A 26,460-nucleotide genomic window follows, 5' to 3' on the forward strand; every position below is an offset into this window, starting at 1 on the left:
TTGGAAGAAGGAATAAGACAACACCGTGTAAACACTGCCAAGATAATTACAGCTTCCTGCTTAAATAAGCTGGTAGATATTTTTAGTCCATCCTCAGATATATTACATTGTTCATTTCCAGAGATACTGTATTCCAAGATTGTTGCCTTCTGCCTTAGGGTCTGTACAGCCAGAACACCATTATTTTGGAGAGAATCATGCCATGGCCACAGACTGAGACATGGTTCTCACCTACAAAACATGCTTTGTCTTTCAAAATGAATGAAAACACAAAACTTAGAGGCTCTGGGTATACCAACCAACATGGAGAACACCTGCATAAATTCACAGACATGGCTCAAGGATATCTAGAGACAAACTCAACTTTCCTTTACATTTCTGCCTCAAAACTACCTGAAAAATATAAGCTCCAAAGGCTGGCCACTAGCCCTGTAAGCTCCCTAATTTTCTAGCAACGAAAACTTTCTCCCCCATTAATTTTAATAGCTAATTTAAAAATCCTCCCTCTCCTATTTTAAGTTCTGAACTTTACCCTAAATTATAGTAATTTATAGTTCATCACCCCTTGTTCTTTCTATGTATCTACCCCTGGCACTGAGAATTTCCTCTAGTAGAAACATAGTTTTCTAGTTGCCCAGGGAAACAGGTTGCTTCAAGATACAAGCACTTGAACCAAGGCCTGTAGCCTTGCAAATGATGTGAACTAAAGATCTACTGCCTGGTTAACTGAATTAGATGAGAATTTCTCCTTACCTTCAACTTTCTTCTATATTTCCTCTCTTCCCCCTATAGCACAGCATTCTAGGCCCACTCAAGTACACCCTTGCTAATGGAAAGACACTTAGGAATCTGCTACAGCCAAAATTCAAGTCCAAGTAGGTGAAAAATGTTCACAACATGAGAGGCTATCTTCCCTTCAAAGATCTGGACTTATCATACTGCTCTACTATGATTCATCTGCTATGGCATTTAGCTAATACTGTAATGCAACAGATACAATTTTTGATGAAGATGTAAAAGGAAGGGCATGGAAGCACTAAAACTAGCACATTTTCAGAAGAAATCATTAAAAAAAAATCAGCTGAGACTCAATTGAAGGTTCCAGCTTGTAATATTTTATCAAGAAATGACTTGAGGAAACAATCACTATAGCTCTTAGTGATTTTTAGTGATTTGCTTTCCCTTAAGGTCAACAGTCAGCTAACATGGCTGATAGAGAGGTATTAGGTGGGTTATCTCCCTAGAGTATGTATCTGAGCCATGGCAAAAAGCCTATGCTTAGTGTCACATCAGTTAATTCAGGAGTTAAAGATAGTCAAAGTATATTGCCAGTGACATTGAAGTCTGGGCTACAGACGCCCTCAGAACAGTTGGTCTCTTACTTAAAGATCATGACTTCAGGAGGTAAAGGATGACATGAGGCAGGACTAGCCACCTACAGGAACAGTTTATGCCTTTTTGTAACGGTAATGAATCACAATGGACTTGCGGTCTGAAGAATAAGTCGAAATCCTAAAACTTATAGCTGTGTGACTTGAACAACTCATTAAGTCTCTCTGAATCTCTGTTTCCTCATCAGAGAAATGAAAACTTCATGGCCAGATATATGAGTCAGACCATGACTGGGAGTGGGCTTTTTAAACTTGTAGACCTTTAAGTAAATATAGCTTTCATCATTTCCACCACAATGGTTATCATCTCACCAACAATAGAAAGGGCATGTGTCCAGCAGAAAATAAAGAAACAGATACACAAGAAAGGGAAATTTTAAAACAGTCAAGTTTACAAGATATAGGAATGACTCTCTACTTCTCCCGCCCAAGAAGGGAGTGTTAAGATGATTCATTTGTGGGGCTTCCCTGGCGGTCCAGTGGTTAGGGCTTGGCGCTTCCACTGCAGGGGGCGCAGGTTCAATCCTTGGTTGGAGAACTAAGATCCCGTATGCCATGCGGCACGTACAAAAATAAAAGATAATTCATGTGTGATAGGCTTCAATACTCCTGGGGGGAGAAAGGGTATCCTTTGTAGCTGTGCAGTTATAGTATCTCTCATAGTTATAATCTGAAGCTATTCTGCCCTCCTCATAATATCTCTACATCTATCTATCTTGTTTCAAAATAAGTTGCTGACATAATGACACTTTACCCTAAATACTTCAACATTTTGCTCCTAAAAACGAGGATATTATCTTATATAACCACAATGCCATTACCATACCCACAAAATTAACAATGATGTATTATCTAATATATAGTTCATATTTAAAATTCTCTAAACTTGCCCTAAATACTTTGTTTTTTTCTGTTTTTTATTTTTTGCGGTATGCGGGCCTCTCACTGTTGTGGCCTCTCCCGTTGCGGAGCACAGGCTCCGGACGCGCAGGCTCAGCGGCCATGGCTCACGGGCCCAGCCGCTCCGCGGCATGTGGGATCTTCCCGGACCAGGGCACGAACCTGTGTCCCCTGCATTGGCAGGCGGACTCTCAACTACTGCGCCACCAGGGAAGCCCCAATACTTTGTTTTTTGATCCAGATTCAATCAAGATGCATGCCTTGCATTTGACTGGCATGTCTTTTTTCATTTTCTTTAATCTTGACATTTTTAAAGAATTCAGGACAATTGTCTTGAAAAATGGCACATCATTTGGATTTGTCTACTTCCTAATGGTTGGATTTCAGATTAAGTATTTCAGCAAGACTATGTCACACAGGTGATGTTGTGTACTTTCTACTACATCATATCAGCTGGCACATGTAAGTCTGTCCCATTTTGGTGATGCTAAGTTTCATCACTTGGATTAAGAAAGTTTCCAAACTCTCTATTTGTGAAGGTATTTTTTCTCCTTTGACTTAAGTCACCTGTGAGGTGACATTTTGATATTCCTCCCCTACTTTGAAGCATGCCATAATTATAGTTCTTCAAACAAAGAAAAACTGCTAAGAGTAATGGGAAACTCCATAATGAAAAACAAAACAAAACAAAAATATACTCATGAATTATTCCACTCAAGGAAAAAGAAAATGGGGGCTGCACAGAAAAAAATGAACATGACCACAGGGGAATCTATTCCATTGACACCATTTATTTACATTTTGTTCCCTCTCACTCACTGGTGCAGCTCATAATCTAGTAGGAGATCTTTGACATGAAAGCATTTAATGACCTTCAGCAAATCAGTTATAGTGTCAATGAAAATTCCAGCATTAAATAGGCAAAGTGATAGAAAAAGTGAGGGGGTTGAGTTGGGGCTGGGCATGTTAACACAAGAGTGAAAAGTTCTTTGAAGGTGGTGATTAGCAATGCTATTTCCAGCCCAGAATGGAACTCAGGTAAAATTCTGATAGAGAACAAGAGATGACTCTTCTTCATCTCCCTTGGGTCAGGCCCTTCTGTTGCAAACACATTATTATGTAGCCGTCCTTCTCTCATCTTCAGACTTAACTCTGTCTTCTATGCTCACCTAGTGTCTCAGGCAGACCCAACACAGTGCTGCATCCCTTGCTGCACTGACATTCCTTACATGCCTGCCTCTCTCCTGTCCTTCCCAGAACTTGTGAATGCCCTGAGGGCAGAGACTCTGCTTGGTGTCCCTTGCACACAGCAGCAGGCATGGAAAACATGTTCGGGAAATGTTTAATGTTTGAGTAGAACAGTAAACCATAGTTCTGTTAACTCATCCTTTGCTTCCTGCTTTTATCTAGCCAGTGAGAGGTAGAGCTGGCATTCAAACCAAGGCATACTGGCTTTGGAACCCACATTCTTAACCACATTTCATGAAACAGTTCCCATAACCTTTGATCTCAACGTGCAGCACTCATTGTATAAGATAAAGTCCTTAGTCTTTAGGCCATTGGTCCCAGCCTACCTCTCCCACCTTATTTCCCAAAATTTGTTCCTTCCCACATGGGTGCCTCACTCCAATGATTTTACTGCCTATTATGTTAAAATTCTGCTCCTCAGAAATGACATCACTTCTCTACTATCATCGCACTTCCAACTCTCTATTACCGTAATTTTAAAAAGGCTATCCACTTCACAAACACTTTTCCATTCCTGCCTCATAATGTTCTCTCTCCTTTCTTCTCAGTTCTCAAAGTACTTTGGCTGAACTTCAAATAAGTTACTTGTCGCTTTCTGCCTTGTGTTAGGATTAAACACCACAACGTTGTACACATCCTCTCTTATATAAGACTATAAGCTCCTTTAAAGGGAAGGCCCACGTCTCCCTAGCTCCACATGTCTCCAACACCTACCTGGCACAGTAGCCTGCACATAATAGGCCCTTGGTGGATATCTGCCATATAAAGTAATTTTCCTTACATAATCTTGGCCTCAATTTCTATTTTATTTATTCTATCTACCTAGAAGAGAATGCCCTTCTCTTATTTTCCATCTGTCCAAAGCTGATCTCCTCCGTAAGACCCTTCCTAAATGTCCAGACTAAACTCTGGAAGTGAAGGGTATGTTTGTTACCTGGGCTGTGGTGACGGCATATAAGCGTACACATACATCCAAACCCACCTAATTGTATACATTCATTATGTGACTTTGTTTACTTCAATAAAGCTGTGGAAAAAGTTTTAGAAGAAAAAAAAATATGTATAGACCTGGAGTTTGGATTCTAATCCAGTCCTGCAACTTATTAGCTGTTGGTATTGGGCAGATTACTTAACATTTCTGTGCCTTGATTTCCTAATCTGGAAATAATAATAGCATTTACTTCACAGGCTTATATTTTTTTCTGTAAGGATGAAATGAGTTCATTCTTAATGAAGTACATACTGTGTAACAGTGCTGCCATATTGTAAGCACTCAATAAAACTTATCATTATTCCACATTCTCTCTCATGGTTTGTAACACTCATTTGGCAATGATTATTTACCAATTGGTGACATATGTTCTATTTTTGCTAGGAACTTAAGTTTAAATCACGTATTATTAATGGCTTTTTAATGGGCATATCTTGTTTTCTTTAGTAAAGCATGGGATAACTTTGATTATTGAGCATATTCTACATGCCAAGAACTTGGCTAAGTGCTTTCTATAAATATTTCATTCAGTACTCACTATCAAAGTATGAACTAGCCATTATTTCCACATTATAGATAAAGCAAAACAAAAAGATGTAGAGAATAAGCAATTTGTTCAAGTTGTCTAAGCTAGTGAGTAGTAGAGCTAGGACAGTTCTTGAAGGCAAAGATAATATTTAATTGATCTCCCAGAGCGATTAATATATACTCATTAACACAGTTACTACCTATGTTCAATGTTTTTTACTGCTATCTATTTTGTTGCTGTGAAAATTGAAGCATATATATTTGGTATGTTAGCTTTTTGTGCTTGGTATACCTTAATACAGAGGCCTTAGTTTTCACTCTTAATAAGCTTTTTTAAAAAGTTACCTTAGGCTCCAATATAAGCCCTTCTCCCATGTCAATGACAAGAGCGTGATAAACTTTTAGTATATTTTAATATAACTAGAGACTTCTTTTAACTATTCTCTATGCATTTGTGCTAATCTCTATCAACTTACATTTAACTTTTAGCTTTATGTACTTCTCTGCATTAATGCTGTTTCTACAGAGAACTTACTATGAAAGAAATGCTAAAGCACATTTGCTTCACACCTGTGATTCACCGAGGTGGGAAATGGGGTTGAGGCAGTTGAGGAACGGGCCAATATTGCTTAGCTGGTAAAAGGCAGAAAAGGAACCAGAACCAGAACTCTTTATCCCCACTACTGTGCTCTTTTAGCTAAGCTACACTGTCTCCTGCATACAAAGAAATGTCACGTTTTTCATATTTTAACCCAGTCCATTTATGATGTGGCTTTGTGCCCTCACTTTACCTGTCATTACATATTCCCAAATAGGAAGCAAGTGGGAAGACATGAAAATAGGAAGTATATGAAGAAGTAGAAGTCCCGTGCAATTTTTCCACCTCTATGCCTTTGCTTCCACTGCTCCCCAAATGTAATATCCTCTCTCCAGATGCCTGAAAAGCAGTGCTACTCAGAATGATCTACAGATTCCTATCTGACTAAGACACTCTGCGATGAGACAAGTACAGACACAGACAGTATTTAGAAAATATGATAGCAATTTAATAGAGTAATTTATTCCTGTTAAATCTAATAATGGTAAAACTCATTCTTCCATTTTGTATTCTGTTTATTTCATTTTCTTAGTAACTAATTTTAATCGTACTCTATGGAAATATTGGTCTCCAACAGATTAGGGAGAAAACAGAAAATCTGAAAGGCACTGCTTTGAGTCCAGGTTCAAGAACCAACAATTCTTCTCAAAAGCATTCCCGATGTTCTCGATGAATAGAGCTTTCACATTTTGTAACACTTGACCTAAGCCTCTCTTATGCCTCATAACTTTCTACCTAGATTAGCGATTGTTTGTTTTCCTTATCTTTTCTAAATAATTCCAACCTCCCTGAGGATAGGTTAGGTATCTTTAACACCTCATACTTGGTGTATAATTCATAAATTCACATTACAAAAATGGAATGGATGGATGAACCACTGATAATTATTCACAGGTTTGGAGAGAGAAGTTAAAAAAAATATAAAGGGAACAACTTTTCCTAAACAGGGAAAGGATTGAAAGCACAAAGTTTAGATACTACCCGATTCCACATTTTGTAAATGAACATTTAGATCAGTGAGAGACCTGAACACACACAGAAACCCGATTTCTGCCTAATACGAAGCTAATAAATTGTCAAAAAATAACTTTTAAAATCAAATTTGTATTCAAGAAACTCTGCATTACCCCTGAAATTTTAGTCCAAGCTAAACAGACATCACATTTACAGCAGTCTCACAAAGCAATTTCCAGAACACTCAGGTGTGTGTGTACATGCATACCAGCTCCAACACATGCAGACTCGAAGCTTTTACCAGTGGAGCCGGTACTATTCCCAATTACTAATTAAGGAAAACAGAACACAACCTTTACTTCAGAACTCAGCCCTAGACCCCACTCACCAAAGTATTCATCGGAGGGTGGATTTTCCATGTCATACAGCATCTTCTTGGTCAGATGCTCGAGCTCATCTTCAGGGCGGAATGAGGAAGGGACAGCCGGAGGCCCCATGGATCCTGTTTGTCCACTCTGAAAGGCAGAAAACACAGAGTCCTTTAAGTGCAACCTAGACATCAACCAAGGCAATCAGGTAGTGTTTGCACTGTAGAGGAAAAAGCACTGGATGGGGCCATTAGGAGGCCTGGGTTTAATATTGGTTTTATCAGCTACTCAGTGTCTGACCTTGGGGGCACTACTTTATTCACTTGCCTTATATAGATGAGCCATCTGTCAGGCTTAGGAATCCATGTTTACAAAGAACAGGACTCTGTTTCATTCAGCAATTGCTAAGCAGTCACTATGTGCCAGTTGTAGATTTATAAAAAGAAGATGAAGAAACTGAGTCTCTTTCCTTACAGAGCTTACGGTCGAGTAAGAGATATAGGCACCCTAGTAATTAAAGATAAAGCAACTGTAGAAAGTGCACAATCAGAGCACAAAGGGGACTCCCTCGTGGCCAGAGAGGAAGAATTCCAGAGGAGAGGCATCAGCACAGACTAGGATTTATTCAGCTAAAGGAGAGGAACCATAAACGTTGAAGTTTTTTTACATTCAGGTGAGGAAGAAGCCAGGTGGCATAAGGAACTCCTATGTATAAAGTTTGAGATAAGAAAAGAGATGAATATTATTGGGTACATGGGGTCCACAAAGTGAAGGGCCTTGTGTTCCAGTTAAGGAGGTTGAGTAACCCCCCTGCCCCACCCCACCAGACCACCCCTGCACTGCAAACCACCAGATGTCAAATGAGGAGGTAAATCAGCAGCGGTGAACACTGGATCGGTGTTAAATAGGCGGATGTGCCTGAATTAAAGCAACGCAAGGGGAACCAAATGTCAGGTGAAAGAACACTTGAGGTGATCAACCAAAAATCTAAAGTATGTAAAGAAAGACCAGAGGCCAGATGTAAATAGCTGGTGCTATGTAAGTAAGAGGGAATTTGGTATATTTTCCTTTGCCTATATTATAACTTTGACCACTTCCGATATTACACCCCAGTATCTTCCAAGTATTAAAAATAAAAAGACTGTTAAAGGTTTAGAAATATCAGTGATGCTATCCCCCATGGCAAATGGGAAGAGCTGACACTGGGAACGCACTGCCTTGATCTTACGTGCTCTTAAAATTGTTGACCAAGAGTTTCTCCTTTCATGAATAGTTTACAAGAATCAGTTCAACAAGACTTGAAGCTGCATATTCATTCACCCGTTACCTTCACTATACCAAATGAGTTCTTGGATGTGAAAATCCTGTGAAGAACAAATCCGTGTACAAAAGTTTCATTATTGTTACCAGCAACATTTCAACAGCTAAGAAGGGTATTAATTACTTGTGTTATGGCTTGTGAAATGCCTTCTAAACATATGTGAAATTGTTGATTGGTAGCTATTTGGCCTTTTCTCTCTAATTATCTTTCATCTGGCATCTGCAGGATCATTACCTCAATCTACTCATTGTGAGGTAAAGAAACTGGCACCCAAAAAGATCGGGCAGGGTTAATTAGGATAAAGCCAGGGTAAGAGCCCATCCTAGATTCACTCATTTGTCCTAAACATTAATCTCAGGGCCTCCTCTAAACTGCAAATAATGTGTGCCCTGTTGAGCTAGTGTGAGGGTTAAAGAAGTTCTTGACTCACTCACATTTGTTTTGCTTATTAGTTTACGCACACGTTCTTACAGTGCCTATTTTGTGTACCCTCTGCAAGCATCAGGGAGGAACACAAAGACGTTTTTGACACAGTCTTTGCCTTTGAAAGGACTGGAGTCTAGTGAGGGTGAAAGACAGACACAAATGATCATCAGTTCTATAAAGCACACTATACTGGGGGGAGTGTATGCAGATATAAACATTGGAGGAGTGATTTGCTAGTATAATTAGACTTCAAATTGCTCATATATGCTATCAACTTTCAAGAAAATTTTACAGAAATATTCATATAAGAACATAAATTATTGTGGCCAGAGATAGTGAAGGGATATAGGGTGTGGCAGTGGCATTGTGGTTGGAGACAGATTTAATGAGGTGAGCTTGTGAACCTGTGTGAACTTGAGACCCCCTTCTGTAAAATGGGCTTGCAATGCTACCTCACGGTCTTTGTTAGAATTAAGATGAGATAGCTTGCATTTCATGCTAAATAGAGCTTAACTACTTTCAAGCCATGGCAACAAAGGGACTCTAGATCCCCCAACCTGCCTCTGAGGGAGGGGACTATGCCAGTTCAGGTGACAACATTGAAGACGAGATAGGAAAATTATCTACAATTTGTTTTTGCAGGTTTGCAATTAAGAGAGAACTTGAGCCCCAAATTTGGTACTACCTGACTCTAAATTCTACGTGTTCTTTTCCAACCAAACATTGCTTTCCATAGAGAAAGTGCTAGAAACATATGAAATATTAATGGTGGTGGCTGTTTTAATTTAAATCAACAACTACTAGAGAAAATCTGATAATTCCTGCTTCCAGCCTTAGGGTGAACCCTCAGGGAATGGACACAATTTATTATTGTTTGGCCCTAAAATCTTCTGGCTTCCCTTTTCCTATAAACAAAGGCAGCAAGAAAGCCAAGTCTGTCCTCTGTAAATCAGAGCCAGTAATTGAGATTCTACCTTTAGCACTTACATTTCAAGCAGAGGCCTAATTTCAAAGTACTTACCTTGTCAGTATTTCACAGATTTTAAGAAACAATACGTATAGTATACCTTTTATTCTACAAATACTCCTTCCTATTTGCTTGCTATACTGTTTCTGAAGTTTGGAAAAGGCTCTTTTCTTTTAGATTCTAACCTCATATATTGCTGATCTTGGATTCCTGGTATTCCTTCTGAATAAAGACCCCCAGGAGATCCTCTCTTCCAGTGTTTCTGGACCTTATTTGGCTAGAGAATTCGCCCCACTGTCCCCACCTCCAGTGGGTAATACTCAACCTCTGTGGAATACATAGTGGTAAAAAGTCAAGTTCTTCCCAGTTGTCTCTCACACCCAGGAAAATACAGCTCAGGACCTTCTTCAGGGTTCAAGTCTCGTAAGTAGTAGTTGTTTAGTACTTTCTCACTGGGATGAAGAGAGATCCCTTTCAATCTCTCTCTCCCAGGGGTGCTTACGACTCAACACATCCTAGGAAAAATTAATAATTGTGTCCAAATCATGTTTAAATAAGCAGCTTCTAAAATTGTGTCTGGGCAATAAAACACAATTGAAAATTTATAAGTGGGGGTGAGGGGGGGCTGGCAGGGGATGTGATATATTATTTTGTTTTTTATTTCTTCAGAAGTAGAAATATGAATAGTATCAGCAGTATATTCATTGTGACATAATAACAGTTCCTTGTATCTGTATGACCCTTTTCAAAGTGCCTGCTTTCACATATGTCATCTCAAATGCTTATACAACAGCCCTGTGTGATATATCATCCGATTTTATGGATGAGGAAATTGAGGCTCAGAAAAGATAACTGAGCAATGCTGTGTGCAGTACCAGCCCTGAAAGCCAGCAGAGCCCTGAGACTAGGTATGCTGAGTTGGCCGTGTTTTGGCTCCACTTCAAGGCCTCGCTGGATTCCAATATTGTTATTTCCAAGTCTTCCAGCTCTATCACTATAGTCATTTGGATTTTAAAATAGTGATTGTATTATCTAATAAGCAAAGACGTTTTTCAGAGTGGAGCCTTACTGCTAAATAGTGAAAGAAAAGCACTGCAAAACAAATATAAACACAGCCTCTAGCCTTTTGTAAGAAAAAGACATTCTTATAAGTATCGATATTAATCACTAATATGTGCGTTCTTTGAAATGCCTGGACCTCCTAGTAAAGGCAAAAAAAGAAAAAAAAAAAACATTACATGACCCATAGATGAAATTATTGAGAAATAAATTTCAGAGAATTCCTTCAAAATTCTCTTAACATACTTTTCCTAAGGGAATGCCAAGTACTAAGCACTATCATTATAAAGTCAAATTATTCAGGATTCCTGCCTCTGACAACTCAGTTTAGGAAGAGAGAGACATAGGAAAATATGTAGGAAAGAGGAAAGAGACATAGGAAATATGTAGGAAAGAGAAGATATGTAGGAAAGAGGAAAGAGACATAGGAAAATAGGTAATTACCGTAAAGTGTAAGTACAAAAACACAGGTATGAATTCAGTGTTCTGAGATAACAGAACACTGCCAGAAAGGAGGTGACCACTTAGTTTGATATTGAAGGATAAACTGGATTTTACCAGATGAAAGAAAGGAAGAAAGAAAGAGAGAGAGAGAGAGAAAGAGGGAGAGAGAGAAAGAAAGGAAGGAAGGAAGAAGAGAGAGAAAGGAAGGAAGGGGAGAGAGAGAGAGAGAGAAAGAAAGAAAGAAAGAAAGAAAGAAGAAAAGGAAAAAAGAAAGAGAAAAACAGTAAAGATATTCCAAGAACAGTATGTACGAAAGAACATGGATATTAGCAAAAATGTTAAGAAATAGAGGAAGAACAGAGCTAGGATGAGGCTAGAGAAATGGGTTGTGGACAAAGTCAAGACTGTTTCAGGCAACAGATAATCTTTAGGAGATTTAATATGGTGGGCTGACTTTTACTAAAGTCATGCTTCTGAAATATGCCTATTGGCAAATATCTTATACCCAAAGCAAATAATGACTTAAAAAAATGCAACCAGACACCAATTTAATGGTTAATATGCTTTAAAAGAACTCTGATACGTACTATGTAAATTTGCTAACTCCTCAGCAAAATGTGTTTCCTCTTCCTTCTGAGCACACAGCTAGACTATTTTCCATTCTCCCTTGCAGTTAGATACAGCCATATGAGGCATAGGAAGAAAGGAGCTCACTCCTGGAGGACAGCCGTCCACTGACCAGGCTGGCTTGCCTCGAACTGTTACAGAAAGGAGACTGGAAAGAAATATGCTTTAATGGTTAAAAGTGATGGGCAGTGGTTTATATTCCTTTTATTTATAATTTCCTTTTTCTACAATGAAGATTTTTTCATCAGATGTGAAAAAAATTTTTTTTTTCCTGACATAGAAGTGTCAGGACACAGAAAATGTCCAAGTATCTACAGCCAACTCTTCTCTGCCACGGTTCTTTCCTTGCTAGGGGCCCAGCTGATTATTGTTCTGGGGAAGGCCTAATATGAATACCACAGCCAAATTTGGATCTAGGTCCCTGGTAAAGGTTATGGATGAGACTGTGCAAAAACAAGGACTGTTTCTGCAAACAAAATGCATATGGACAGAATCTACTTGGTGAGCAAAAAAACTCAGCCAGATTAAGAATAGCACAAATAACAGCATCCATCATACTTACATAACACTTCATGGTATTTGAAGTGTTTTGTATTTTCTTACATCAGAACCTATTAAGTCAAAAGACCTATTTATCTCTCTAATCTCAGTTCCACCCTTAACGTATCCAGTCATTTGGATCAAATCATCTCTATTCCCTGAGCCTCGGTATGTTTATGCGTAAAATGGTGTTTTCAAAGATTCCTTTGATTTTAACTCTATCACATTTTTGTACCCATAATATGCAGATATTTATAGTGAAATCACAGGTATTCATATTTATGGCAGCTTTGTAGCTTATAAATACAGACACACTGTGCAAGTGGAGACCTCATTATTATAGAGATTTCCATTTACATGAGGACTTAAATCACTTGTCAGCATCCCCGAAACAACCTAGAACTTCATTCAGCATTCTAAATCTGAGTAAGCAGCTGGCAGGTCACAGGGTTTCTGCAGCCTACAGAGCTTTCACTACACATGGGGCATGAAATCAAGAACATACAAAGGTTAGCCACCCTTTCCTACCACCACCCTTCCTTGGGTGGGGAAAGCAGAACTGTCCCTCCTAAAGAGAAAAGGAAGCAGGGTAAACAGCCTACACTAAGGTGCAAACAGCAAAGACCCCTAGGAGAACACCCACCTCCTTGAATCTTTGTTACCACCAACTTAACTAATTAAATGTATGTGTTAAGAATCCATATTACAAAATGCCACCTAATCTGTCATCACATCAGCCTCTGGGTTACTCTGATGTTGACCTCACCATGGGCCATTTTTCTCCCATGAGTCCTTACCTGCTGCTGATTTCCTAGTTACAGAGTGCTAGGTAACTGGAACTTAGTACAAATCTGAACCTTACCAGAAAAGCACTGCCCAGGCAGATACAACACTGGGAAAAGGCAGCCAAGATATTCAGAGGTATTACGTGATAATGAATACTCTTTCACTCTAGGTACCAGAGCTTCTCATTTTTCTTGTCCATTTGCAATGATGTACAAGAGGTTCCTTCTCTCAGAGGGAAAATAACTTCAATTACACGTTCTTGAAAAAAGAAACACTGAAATTATCTTCTTTCAAACGGTAGAATTAGCCCCATTTTGAGCTGAAAGCCTGCCAGAAAAAATATATTTCTGATATTTTCGTTCTTTTTTTCTCCCCTTATTTAACTGTGTCAAGTTTGCAGTTTGCAATTTCCTGAGGCTGCTTCTACTTTCTGACTCTCACTGAATTATCACACTCTACGCTCAACATCTCACTGTTCAGTGGAAGGAGCACCCCACTTCAGGCCAAAGGCAGAAGATGTGCTGGACACCCACTCTGCTTCAGGTTTAAAGCAATGGGTCTCAGAGAAGGAAGGGGGAGGAGGAGAACCACTTATTAACAATTAGAAACCCACCAATGAACAATCCTCACAGCTGCACGGGAGCAGAAAGGCATGTGCTTAGTTCTTCTATTCCTAAGGTCCATTTTCTTGGAGAATGAATGGTTAAGGGCACAAAGAAGACCATCCAGAAAATCTGACTTTAAAAGTTTGATTGTACCTTGGAAATCCATGCCAGTTAGTCTTCAACTTTCAAAAGGTTTGTTTTCTTACAACCCGTTTTTCATATTCCCTTTCTCATGCCATGCACGGATGCCCCTAAATCACCCTTCTTAGGCCAAATTTGGAGTCACAGCCAAGGACTGATGATTCTGAATGACAGCCTGCTGGAGTTGCCAGATGTCACCGCAGCCAGGGGAATGTGCTGGGTGTCCACCTAGGGGCTGTGGTGTTTGCACACCAGAGAATTATGGTAACATAGGCTGAGCTGAGAGGTAGTGGCTTCTCTCCATGCCCACCCCACCAGTCCCCAAAGTATCAGGGTAGCCTTAAGAGTGCCTCGCTTGGGGCATGTTTATTTCTGGCCCTGACAGCTAGGGCACCATCTCAGTCCCCCAAGGGTTTGTTTCTCTATTAGACTTCCCATCTATAAACTGGAAGATACTAATATCTAATTCATATGAAGAAGCTCTGTAAAATATTAAACATAATATTGTGTTTAAATTACAGTTGCGGTTACCAGGAGGGACACCTTACAAACCACTAACGAAGATGATTTTCTTCTTGGAAGTGGAATGTCTGCAGATAATAGTACCTCTCCAGTAACTTCACTCTTCTATCTGCTGATAAAGTACTTCAGTCTAGTCTATTTGAATTTCACATTAATTGTCGTAGCAAGAGATGTAAGTCCTCTGAGTCTTTTTCATTGTAAACCTTGAAATACATGACATTTGGTGAACGTATGCTTTGCTGGCTCTCCAAATTGTTAAACTCTCTACATCTTAGCCTTTGGCACCAAAGATAAACAGTAAAGCAGAGCTCATGTTTGGTTATTCAGAACGAAGTAGCCTCCCTTATGTGTTCCTGCCTAGATAAGCTCCAAGCAAAGAAGGCATAACCACATATGCTCTCCCACCTGGTAGGCAGGTAGGAAAGGTCAGAAGCAGGAGTCCCAGATACTCAGGGTCAGGGAGAAGCTAAAGCAAAGACCTCTTACCAGCCTGCTTCATAGTTCTCATTTCATGACTCCTTCTCTCCATACTCCCATGTTCTCCATACTTTCCATCCTTCAAGAAGGCAGGCCTTCCTTAAAGAAGAAAGCCAGTGGCCTCTGTGGCAGATGATAAGATCTCTATCAATCTGCTTCCTTCTTATACACCACCATACATGATTCCTACACAAGGCTACTAGAAGCTATTTCCACAGCACGAGAGCTAAAAGCTACCTGCATTTCTTTGCTCCATTAATTAGGCCGATGTGTGCTCTGCAGAAGGGACCTGATACAACAAAGGAAAGACAATGACAAGACATTATTTCCATTGGTAGGTTTCACCTCAAGACTCAAGACATAAAAAGTTTGATGAATGGGATGAACTGTTGTTCAAGGTTGCGTTTTCAAACAAAACGAGGTCTCAGTCTTTGCTGTGCTCCACTAGTACCTGGCAGTGACTTCCGCTGAAAAGACATTTCATCTTCATTTGATTGCCTGGAACAATGCAAAGGGCTAGCTGCTCCAACACTGGGGAAAAGTGTTACCACAATGCACTACTTTCCATGTACCGTCCCACAGAAAAGCCACCCTCAACCAGACATCTTACTGTTTCTCTTACCAGGGCTCCAGCCTTGACCATGGTTCTAATTCACTGGGGCTTTACCAATTCCTTACTGTTACATATTTAGATTGTTTCACAATTCTTATCATTATCATGTTAAAAAAAAAACAAAACAGAAAGATATTAAAATAGTACTATCTGATAATTCCAAATGTATACAAATATATATGTAAGGGTGCCAGCATGTGTGTCTATGTAGGAACAAAAAAACAGACACTGGAAGAAAAAAATACGAACATGTTAACAGCTCATGTTAGGATGATGGGAATATTAATTTTTTCTTTAATATTTTAAAATTATCTAAATATAGTAAAAAGTGGATGACCCTTAAAAAATAAGAACTATTCTTTACAAGACATGGGATTTCAGTCTTGTCTTTAGCATTTTCAGACACAAATCCCGAAGAAAAAGAAGAATGTAAAGTGGGGACAATTTGTTGAAAAAAATAAAGGCACCTAGATTTTCAGTCAGATATGCACAGAAACACTTTCCTATTATACATGCTGTTTCTATCTAAGTGGGCTTGACAGATGCCTGAACGTGACACAAGACACTGAAATAACATGCAAATCAGTTTTCGGTTTTAATATGCAAATATGACGCTTGGCACATCACTTTCCATGGCTGAGGTGAATTTCTGTTTTTGAGTTTTTCGTGGGAAATGCACGCCAGCAAACAAATGGTTAACTCCCCATATTTCACCTAACACAAGGTGGTTTTCATTTGAGTCAGAAAGGTTCTTGCTCAGCAATCCAAGGCACTTAGGATGCAAAGGGAGGGCATGTGTTTTGTTCAGTCACAATGCCACCCGCCGCAAACAAGTCCATCCTCTGACAGATGCACTGATCACACTGGATTTCTGGGCCTTGGCGGGGAGGCAGGCAAAGTGTGTCCGTGAGAATCACAGAGAAAAGGTTTTTTGCTTGACCTGTGAAAATCAAATCAAAGTAGCTCAACGTGGTGGGGAGATTAGCTTCTGGAGACAAAGACAAGCAAGGAGTCAAAAGTCCTTGCTTCCAGGATACTGAAGCAGTGTGAAAAACTGTACCCTCAATGAAATCTACATTAAATTATCCACAAATGCTAGTATTTAGGCATTATGGCAATCATCAAGATAACTGAGGTGTATTCAATATCTCAATTACTGGAATTGAAATTCCAGTTCAAGGAATGTATAATTCAGTCAAGAAATCAAGGCACATGAGGGAGAAATAAAGAACGAAGCAAAACACTGACTGCTGATGGTAATCAGTATGGTTTAGACACTTAAGAGTATAGGCTCTAGGGGCTGGCTACCTGCTTGGATTCAAATCCCACATCCACCACTTACCACTAGTGTGACTCAGGGCAAGATGCTTCATGTTACGAAGTATTAGTTGCATAAACCATAAAATGGGGTCAACAGGATGCACCCCACGAGTTAAATGAGATGGCCCACGTAAACCATTCACTGCCTGCACGGATTAAGAGCTTATTCTTACCCTTAAAGATATGCTACACAGCAATAGATACCACGTGAATACGCCAATGGATGATGTGAATTAAGAGGAAACAGAAGTTACAGAGGACTGGGGCATAGCAAAAACACGCCACGGGGGATGAGAAGATTGCACTGGGGCTTGTAGCAAAGGAAGAAAGGCCTTTGCATTTCCACGCTCCTTCACAGGCAACAAGGAACTCTGGGGCAACACACACGCATGCTGCATTTTATTTAATGCTTTCCAAGGCAGGAATGTGTGTCTTCTGTACAAAGAAACAAACAACGTTAGTGGTTTGTTAAGTGACTATGTTAAGTGACTTAGCCAAAAATCACACCCATAGGAAGGGGCAGAGCCAAGAGTTAAACAAGAGTCTTCTGATCCCAGCTCAGTGTTTTTCCACTAATTTACAGCTGCCTCTATATATTCATTTAGAAATATGAAACTTACATGATCTGTCATAAAGGTTAATCAAGACAGTCAACCTCACTGATTAAAGCATGATGCTAATTATATCAGAGGTTGGAGACCAGTGTGGCCCCATTTACTTTCAGAAACATTGATTGTGGTGTAATGGAGAAAGTGTGGGCTTTGGAAGCAGCAAAAGCTGGTTCAGATACCAAGTTATATCCCTTATTTTGCATAACACTTCACAAGTTTTTTTAAACGTCTCTTAGCATAAGCATCTTCATCTGTAAATGGGGTCGGGGGGCAGGCAGGGAATAGGGAATGCTTCCATTTCAGGGCCGTTGTAATACCTAAGATGATACATGGCATGTGCTAATATTTAATAGGGGCTCATGACTTGTATTAAATGCTCACAAACAGTCTGTCAAATTGAGCTATGGCTACCCTTCAAATGTGGCAGAAAGGTGGATGAGGGAATATGAATGACTCAGTGCCATTCATCAGCACTGCAGCAGAGGGGGAAATAGATCACGCCCTGATAACTGAATCTAAAGGTCAATAGCATTGAATATTTCTAACTGATCAGCAACCTTGATTCAAATAACAGTAATTCTGTTGAAGGAGTATCTCCTTCCATAAACTCTGAAAGGTAGAAATATGTAAGGATTTAATTTATATATTTATTGATTTATAATTGATGACACTGAAAATAGTTAAGGTATCCTGAATAGTTCAGCAGGGACCAGACAACGTTCAAAATACGTTAACTCATTTAATCACCGCAGCAGCCCCATCAGATCAGAGATTCCAGTTTTACAAATGAGAAAACTGAGGCACAGAGATCACCCTGACAGTACCTGGGGACTTGGAATCAGAATGCACTCATCAATCCAGAAAGTGCATGCTTAACCATCATACAACTGCCTCAGCCTCTCAACCCATCTGCATTTTTTTTCAGAGGGATTTTATGATCTATCTACTTATGTTTAGGAGAATTTAATCTTGTATTATGAAGTCTTGAACTATCAAAGGAAACTTCCTAAGGGACAAATACCAACAAGTTTCTTTTAATTGAAGTATAGTTAATTTACAGTGTTGTGTTAATTTCTGGTGTACAGCAAAGCGATTCAGTTGAATATATGTAAATATATTCTTTTTCATATTCATTTCCCTTCTAGTTTATTACAAGATATTGAATATAGCTCCCTGTGTTACAGAGTACGACCCTGTTGTTTATCTATTTTATATATCGTAGCTTGTATCTGCTAATCCCAAACTCCTAATTTATCCCTCCCCTGCCTTTCCCCTTTGGTTTCCATCAGTTTGTTTTCTATGCCTGTGAGTTTGTTTCTGTTTTGTAAATATGAAGTATTTACTGTTTAGAAAGATGGCAACCTAGAAAATAACAAGCGTCCTGGGTAACTCTGATGTAGGTGGACTGAGCACAAGAAGTAGAGAGACAGGGCCACTTTTGATGTCTTCATTCACGATTCAGCAAGAGAAGTAGAACTGCTCTTCAAAAGACTACTTCCTTTATCAATCTCTGGGGGGTAATGCTAAATCTTAAAACAGTAAAAGGAAATGGTAACTAGCACCGTACTAGAAGTGAGCAAAGGAAAAATCATGTAAAGGGTCATTAATACTCTGATATAAAAAACTAAAATATAATACCACTTCCTAGTGACCAAAGTAATAATTTTTTTTCTGCTGGGTTAAAAGTCCAAGCATGAATAAAACACTACGCAATATTCTATTCTATAAGAACTTGGGCCTCACCGAAATGTAAAACGCTGTAGTCTGCGGTAGTCTACTGGGAGGTAACTGTAGATCTCCGGCACTCTCTGAGCATTCCAGAAACAGAACACACTGGGGATCATTTAGTGGTAGGTGAATCCGCTCATTTATAAGGAGAAAACTGAGAGTCAAGGAGGGGAACTGAGCTGTCCCGGGTCACCTAAAAAATGAGTGGTGGAATCAAGAAGGGCTCAAATCAGGAAAGAAGTCTATTTTGAAACTAGTTCGCTCTTTTTCCACTGCGAAAGGTGCACTCAGCACAGCGATGCATTCTCGATGCCCTACAAAGTGCATTCCCTCTTGGCGCGACTCTGGGAGCCCTCGCCTCCATTATGCAGCATTCTGAGATCCTGAGACGGAAGCTGCTTTAACGTGAAAATCATGGCTGTTATTCTCGGCGAGCTTACACAGACTGACAACAGCTGGCACAAACAGGTGTGGTCCCCAGAGGAGTCTGCAGGCTGTGCTGGTGTCACCCCCATGCCAGTCTCCTTTTCCTTGACTTCACAAAAGGTGTCTCTCCTCACATGATGCAGACCCCGCAAGCCACTTATCGTCACAGGGAAGTTGGCCTCAATATCTCCCCTCTCCTTTTGTCTTCCTTTTTGTCTTCCATTGTTTCCTAATGACATACATGGCTTTCTGGAAGAAATACTTCCTTCTGGTAAGAATTTTCTTGATCCAGGGCCTTATTCAATGCCCAGGGATTATAACAATACCATTTACTGTCACTTACTGTCTACATGTGTTAACTCATTTAGCCTCTGAAATAATCCAACTACATGAACACTTTTGCTACCTCACTTTACAGATGAGGAAACAGACACAGAGACTCCAAAGAGCTTTGCTCAAAGTCACGGAGCTGGTGTGAGAAGGAGCTAGGATATGTATCCAACCACACTGATTCTAGAAAACGCCTCTTAAGTTCTAGTAACTAGAGAATAAGACCCAGAAGGATGGGGTTGAAAGTGTCACTATAATAAGAATGAAGTGGGGTGGTTAAGAATCCGCCTGCCAATGCAGGGGACACGGGTTCGAGCCTTGGTCCGGGAGGATCCCACATGCCGCGGAGCAACTAAGCCCGTGCGCCACAACTACTGAGCATGCACTCTAGAGCCCGAGAGCCACAACTACTGAGCCCACGTGCCACAATTACTAAAGCCTGTGCGCCTAGAGCCCATACCCTGCAACAAGAGAAGCCACCGCAAAGAGGAGCCAGTGCACTGCAACGAAGAGTGGGCCCCGCTCGCCGCAACTAGAGAAAACCTGCGCACAGCAACGAAGACCCAACACAGCCAAAAATAATAAATAAATAAAATTTAAAAAAAAAGAATGAAGTGGATTTGATATCATTAAGTGCCAAAAACTTACAAACAGTTATTGTTATAACACCACCATGAATATCATCAAAAACTCTATATGTTTCATCATCACTGTCATTCTAACTACCCTCACTGATAGGTAGGAAGCAAGTTAGTACTGGCTTTATGCTTTTTCTAACCAAGAGACGTACTGCAGTGACTGACCCAGGTCACTCGGCAGGCAGTGCCTCCACCCTCATGACAATGCTGAATGTTATGGACCAGCTCACATTGCTTCTTGAATATACAATGAGCCTGTGGGAGAAGAACAAGTACAAGATGTTACAGTACATCAAGCACATTAAAGATCACATTGTTTCACATATGAGATGCAACCTAGCAAGTTCCTAACAGCACAGAAACTAAACATAACCGAGGAGATGATTTTAAGTAATACATTTACTCAGAGCACAATTGCCGAGTGCCTAGCAAGTGCTAGAGCTAAAGAAATTAAAGAAATAACTGAGACACGGCCCTGCCCTCTAAGAGATGTAGTAGGAAATATTAGACATCTGAAAATATCCAAAAATACGATAACCAAAGTTAAATGTTTTAAGCAATGCTACCAGAACACAGAGAAAGAGGAGGTGGCTCACACTGGGAAGACACAGGCACACTCACAAGGGAAGGTGGCATTTTAATCACGTCTTGGATGAATACGGAATTTGGACATGCAGAGATGTAGCAAGAATGACATTCCAGGTGAAGACCCCAGGAGGGACACACGAGAGAGTCAAGTTGATCAGTTATCATCTTTCATTTCAGGTAAAAATCACATGTAATTGACCTTCGGCTCTTCTGCCCTCTATGTTCCTTTTTGTTATTTTCACTGTGCTGTGCATGAAGATGTCCGTAATACTTTAGTGAAAGTGAGGGAATTGTCTACTGGGACATCCACCCCTACGTGAGGCTGCAGGAGGAGATGTCTACAGAGCAGCACGTGACCTCTGCACGGCAGGTCAGCTGCTCCAGACTCGAGTGCATCCTGCTCACTGCAATGTTTGCTTTTCGCTGCTGATCTTAAAAAAAAATGATTGCTTTAGTGAGAGGCTGAAGAAAACGAGCATACAAGTGGCTGTGAGGATTTCTGACGCCAACAACTCAGTGCCTGGAGGAAGGTCAGAGTAGAGAAACATGGGGGCCCTGGGATTTTGCCGCAAGGGCCGTGCCAACACATAAAAGATGAGAATCACGATGGAAGCTGTTTATTTATTTGTTTGTTTATTTGCTTTTGCAGGTTCCACAGAGGGATATGCTGTTTTTAAGTAAAGCTTGGCTGTACGTTTTCAGGAATCCTCCCCATTTGCCCCTTAGAAATCTACATAGGCATCTATGTTCCAGTTGATATGAAACACTGTCATACAAAACCAGATTGAAAAAAAAGCTAAATATGCTTTACTGTCTCTTTAGCTTAATCTGCAATCTTGGATAGTAACTAGGAGTCAAAAATTACTTTCCCCAACTAAGAAGTCTATATAGGAAACAAACACAGAGCAGCCTGGTGGTTAGGAATTTTAGGTCCCTCTTTGCCATAAACTTGCTAAATTCAACTTAGATAGTCACTTCCCCTCTCTGGGTCTGGTTCTCTCCAAGCTAAGATTTATCGAGTCAGGACCTGTTCTAAATGCTTCAAATGCACCTCACCCTCCCAACCTCCTGCTCAGGTAGTTACTCTTATTGTCTTTATTCAGCGATGAAGAAACTGAAGCCTGGAGTTGTAAGTATAGTGCTCAAGGTATCACAGCCAGGATTCAAATACAACTACAGTCCATGGCCTTGACTGCCATACCATGTGTGGTATTATGAGTGTTGCACTGTCGGTGTTTTCTCTTCTCTGTTTTCTAAACTTTTGGCTATGTTGCTCTCGTAAGTTAAAATTAAAATTTATTAATCCAAATCGTATTTACTGAGCCGGCACAAGGTGGCAGATATGCATGAGTCAGCACTTTGATTAGAAAGGTGAAGATAAGATTAGAAATGCAAAACACCCCACAACACAGTAGCATAAACTGACGTTAAATGTAGCTGGTACTATTTCTTCTCCATGGAAAAGACACAGACAGACGTATCCTAAAGGGTAAGAAAAAGGGTCTTGGATGAAGATAAACAACAGTGATAAGAGGTAACCATAATTACCAACTAAAAATGTCCAGGCATTGTACTAAATCAATGTTCTACAAATTACATGAAATAGCATTAGACCTCTTTCTTCAAATGAGGAAAACAGAGGCCCTGGAAGGTTAGATAGATTGTCTACAGTCTTGCAGGTAGTACAGGGAGAGCCAAGATTCAAATCCTGGACTGTCTGGCTCTAGTGTTTGTGTTCTTAACCACGAAACTACCTCTAGAAGAGGGAGGATGGGGAAGGAGAGAAGAATGCCGTGACTATTCTCTTATTCTACCTGGTTCTGACTACAGGGATTTTGGTGAGTATTTATAGAACCCATCTATATTTCACACTGCTATTTATCATCCTTTAAAATGTGTTATTGCTTGTGCTCGAAGGGAACACAGAAATTAGGCCAACCTCTCACTTCCAACTTGTAGATTAAAGAAACTTGGAACATTTTGCGGAATGTTAAAAAAATTAGAGGTAAAATTGGGAAATAAATGAAAACTTCTCTTTAAACGCGTGGAGCAGTCCCTTTAAAGCCACATATTTTTCACTTCGAAGGGTATATCACACCTGCATTACTGTGGCAAACTTAGAAGCTTGTCAGTTTAGCTTTGCCAAGTTCTAACTTCCAAAGGGAAAGCCTAACCCACAGCAAACAGCAAGGAGGTCAGACGGAGGCTGAGATGTCAGATACTATAACAAATACCAGAGTCAGAGCCAGAGGACTAGGGTTTCAGCCCTAAATCTGCCACATACTAGTCACATGACCTAGCATATGTCACCTGATCTCTCTAGACCTTATTCTGGACCAAGTGGGTTCTACCTATACTTCACAGAGTAGGTTTGAAGATAACTACCCTTGGAAGCATTATAGAAATCTTTAAGAGTTCGTCAAATGTAAATATGGTCAATCTATTGAAGACATGGTCTATGATGGAACAGGTTTACCTTGTGATCAGTCAGGGGAAGAGAGACAGTGATTTCACAGGTCAGAGAAGCATATGAATCTTAAGAACCCCATTCTGCGTTGCCTACGCTCACTCACTGAGTCAAAAAACGAACCCAGATCTCCTGACATACCATCATGGGTTAATCAAACAAAAATGTACTAGTATCTATCCTCACAGTTTCCCTGATGTAACAGCAAACCTCTTACAAACACATAGCACAAGGAGCTTTATGACTTTGGGCAAGTCAGTTTACTTTTGTGGGTCTCAATCTCCTTGGTGACTGAATGAATACAGTAAAGTGTTCAAACTCCGACCATATGGACTTCAGAGAGATTTTATTAGGAATGAGTGACATCATGAATTGTGAAAATGTGAAAACAACAAAATGTCAGATAAAGACCAGGGACAGCCAACGTCACCCCTTTAAGCCACTGTGAGAAGGACTCAGTCACTTGCAAGTACAATTATAAGCACAGGCAAATCAACTTCTCCTGCCAAGAAGTTCTGTTGCCCTTGGAAGTGATAGCATTTTGGCCAGAGAGAAAAGTTCGTCATTTTCCTTTGACTTTGCTTCTGACTTTTACAAGATGCATGCCTGGGATTCAGGGACTGAGGATCCACAAGGCAATACAGTCCTGACTGCAGTTCACAGCCTGGAATAAGCAACTTGATCACTGCCCAAGCAGAGAAGAGATCTGCTGAAATCCCCCCAACCTACAGGCACCAGAGTACACAGGCCTTCCAACCAGCCAGACATCAGAAGTGTACTTCCGGAAGCCTACCACAGGCCAGGCACTGTGATACAGAAAGAAACAGATTACAAAGCTCCTGCCGTGTCAAGCACATCCTATCTTCTCATTGAATCTTTCCACATCCTCAGTGAGGCAGGCGCTAAGAGCCCTGATTTACGGGATCAGTGAACTGAGGTGCATACAATAAAAATAAATAGAGCTGGGATTGGAATCCAGGTTTAACTCTGAAACTTGCACTTTTTTTTTTCAGTTGAACAAAAGTGCCTGCCCTCCAGGAGCTCACAATCTAGTGGGAAAGTCAGAAAGGCAACTCAATAGACTGTGAGCTCCTTGAGGGCAAGGACCATTTTTTTATTCTTTCTTGTATCTTCAGAGCCAAGCGTGGTGTCTGCCATGCAGAAGGTGCTTAATTAGTGTCTGCTGCATGGATAAACCATCATCAGATGTTTTCTCTCTTAAAATACAAATCCACTTACGCCACTCCTCTGTTCTCACACATCTCTGCTGGGTGCTCTTTGCCAATCCCCTGAGAATTACTTTACAAAGTTCTTTGCAGCCTGCCTTCATAGCCTCAGCTTTCACTATTCATGCCCCTCCATATGCCCTGTGCTCCGTTTCCCTAACCTCCAACCACCTGGCCATGGAGGTGGCCATCAACAAATGTTCACTGAATGAACACACGAATGTGAGAAGGGAACGATCGGTGCTGTGTATGAGCCCTGAATATAATAACGCCTTGTGAACACCAGGGTTAGATTTATCCATTAGGAAGCATCACAGAAGACAATGGATTTGGGCCATCGAACTCTAAAATCTCAAAGGCTGGATGACATTGCATAGGGGAAATTCAGTCCTTTTTTTTTTTTTTTTTTACTATTAATTAGACAAGTGACATCAGAACAAAACATTTTTCTTTAAATCAGAATATAAGCTGTGGTAAATTGTATCTTCTCCTCAAGGATCTGGGTGCAGGGCCAAAAGCCCATCATACGCATTATTGTTCTTCCTCTCCTAAGTACTCAGGGAAAATTAGTCTCATCTGGCATGCAGTGGCTCTCAGCAAGGTCATGGTTCTTCTGCGGTGGTGCCTAGGGCAGTTAAGGTAAGAACTGTGTTTTCAAAAGGAAGAAACTTCAGTCATCTTTGAAAATAAGACACATGGTTAGCCAGGATGGCATGGGAACAGTCCAGGCTCTGGTCAAGAAAACAGAAGGAGTAGGAGAAAGTTGGAGACACTCCTAAGTTAGCCCTTCCATCCTTGAACCCCGTATTGAGTAGACCATGATGCACTGCCCGAGTAGACAAGAGATCTGTTCCTACAGGACTGTGAGATGTCGGGCATCGCTCAGTTTGCTCATCTCTAACGTGAGGCAGCTGGAACTGAACTAGATGATTTCCCATAATTTGGAAACTGGAAATGAGAAAGCATGGAGAAAAGAGATAAGCTGTAACCAAGCATATCAATCTAAAGACTCCTTAGAAAGCCACAGAATTCCTTTATTATTTTGACAGCAAGCCAAATTCAGAAAATCTGTCCTTTCAGAGAGCCTGACATTGAGGCGCTCACATCAGTACATATACTTCACCTCAGCACGCACATACCAGGTGCCTTTGCTGGTCCCCAAGCTAGAGTCATAAAGCCCCGGCTTACTATCTATTTGAAGATTAGAAGCAACTTTCATATCCTTGATGTTGACGTCCCCCTGCCCCTACTTTTTCTGTACTGCCTGCAAATGTGGCCCAGAGATAAGAGATGGAGCAGAAGCAAAGCACCAGCCCACCTGAGCACTTGATGAGTCTGTCTCACATTGATTCTTCTCGTGGTTGCCGTCAGAGCATTGCCATTTCCTCCCTCGGTTCCCCCATCCTCTAAGTCAGGGGTTCTGAAGGCTGGCTGCCCACTGGAATCACTTGGGGAGCTTAAAAAAGAATAATACCCACTCCCCACCCAAGAACAATTAAATCAGTATCTCTGGGGATGAAGTTCAGGAATTGGTGTGTTTAAGAGGCTCCTCAGATAATTCTGACCAGCAAATGGGGACAAGAACAAGTGCTCGTTTAAACATTGGAAGTCATATACCAA

At 40.5% G+C, this 26,460-nt stretch overlaps 1 protein-coding gene across 2 annotated transcripts in view; it reads right to left on the minus strand.

Annotated features, from left to right (window-relative positions):
- LPP (LIM domain containing preferred translocation partner in lipoma) overlaps positions 1–26,460 on the minus strand; it is a 626,627-nt gene that overhangs the window by 166,540 nt on the left and 433,627 nt on the right. For both annotated transcript variants that reach the window (XM_060010952.1, XM_060010953.1), the window contains exon 7: positions 6,999–7,125. In XM_060010952.1, the coding sequence (XP_059866935.1) occupies positions 6,999–7,125 (127 nt within the window). The remainder of the gene's footprint in view (positions 1–6,998; positions 7,126–26,460) is intronic.

Source organism: Delphinus delphis, chromosome 4 (assembly GCF_949987515.2).
Source record: "Delphinus delphis chromosome 4, mDelDel1.2, whole genome shotgun sequence".
NCBI lineage: Eukaryota > Metazoa > Chordata > Mammalia > Artiodactyla > Delphinidae > Delphinus > Delphinus delphis.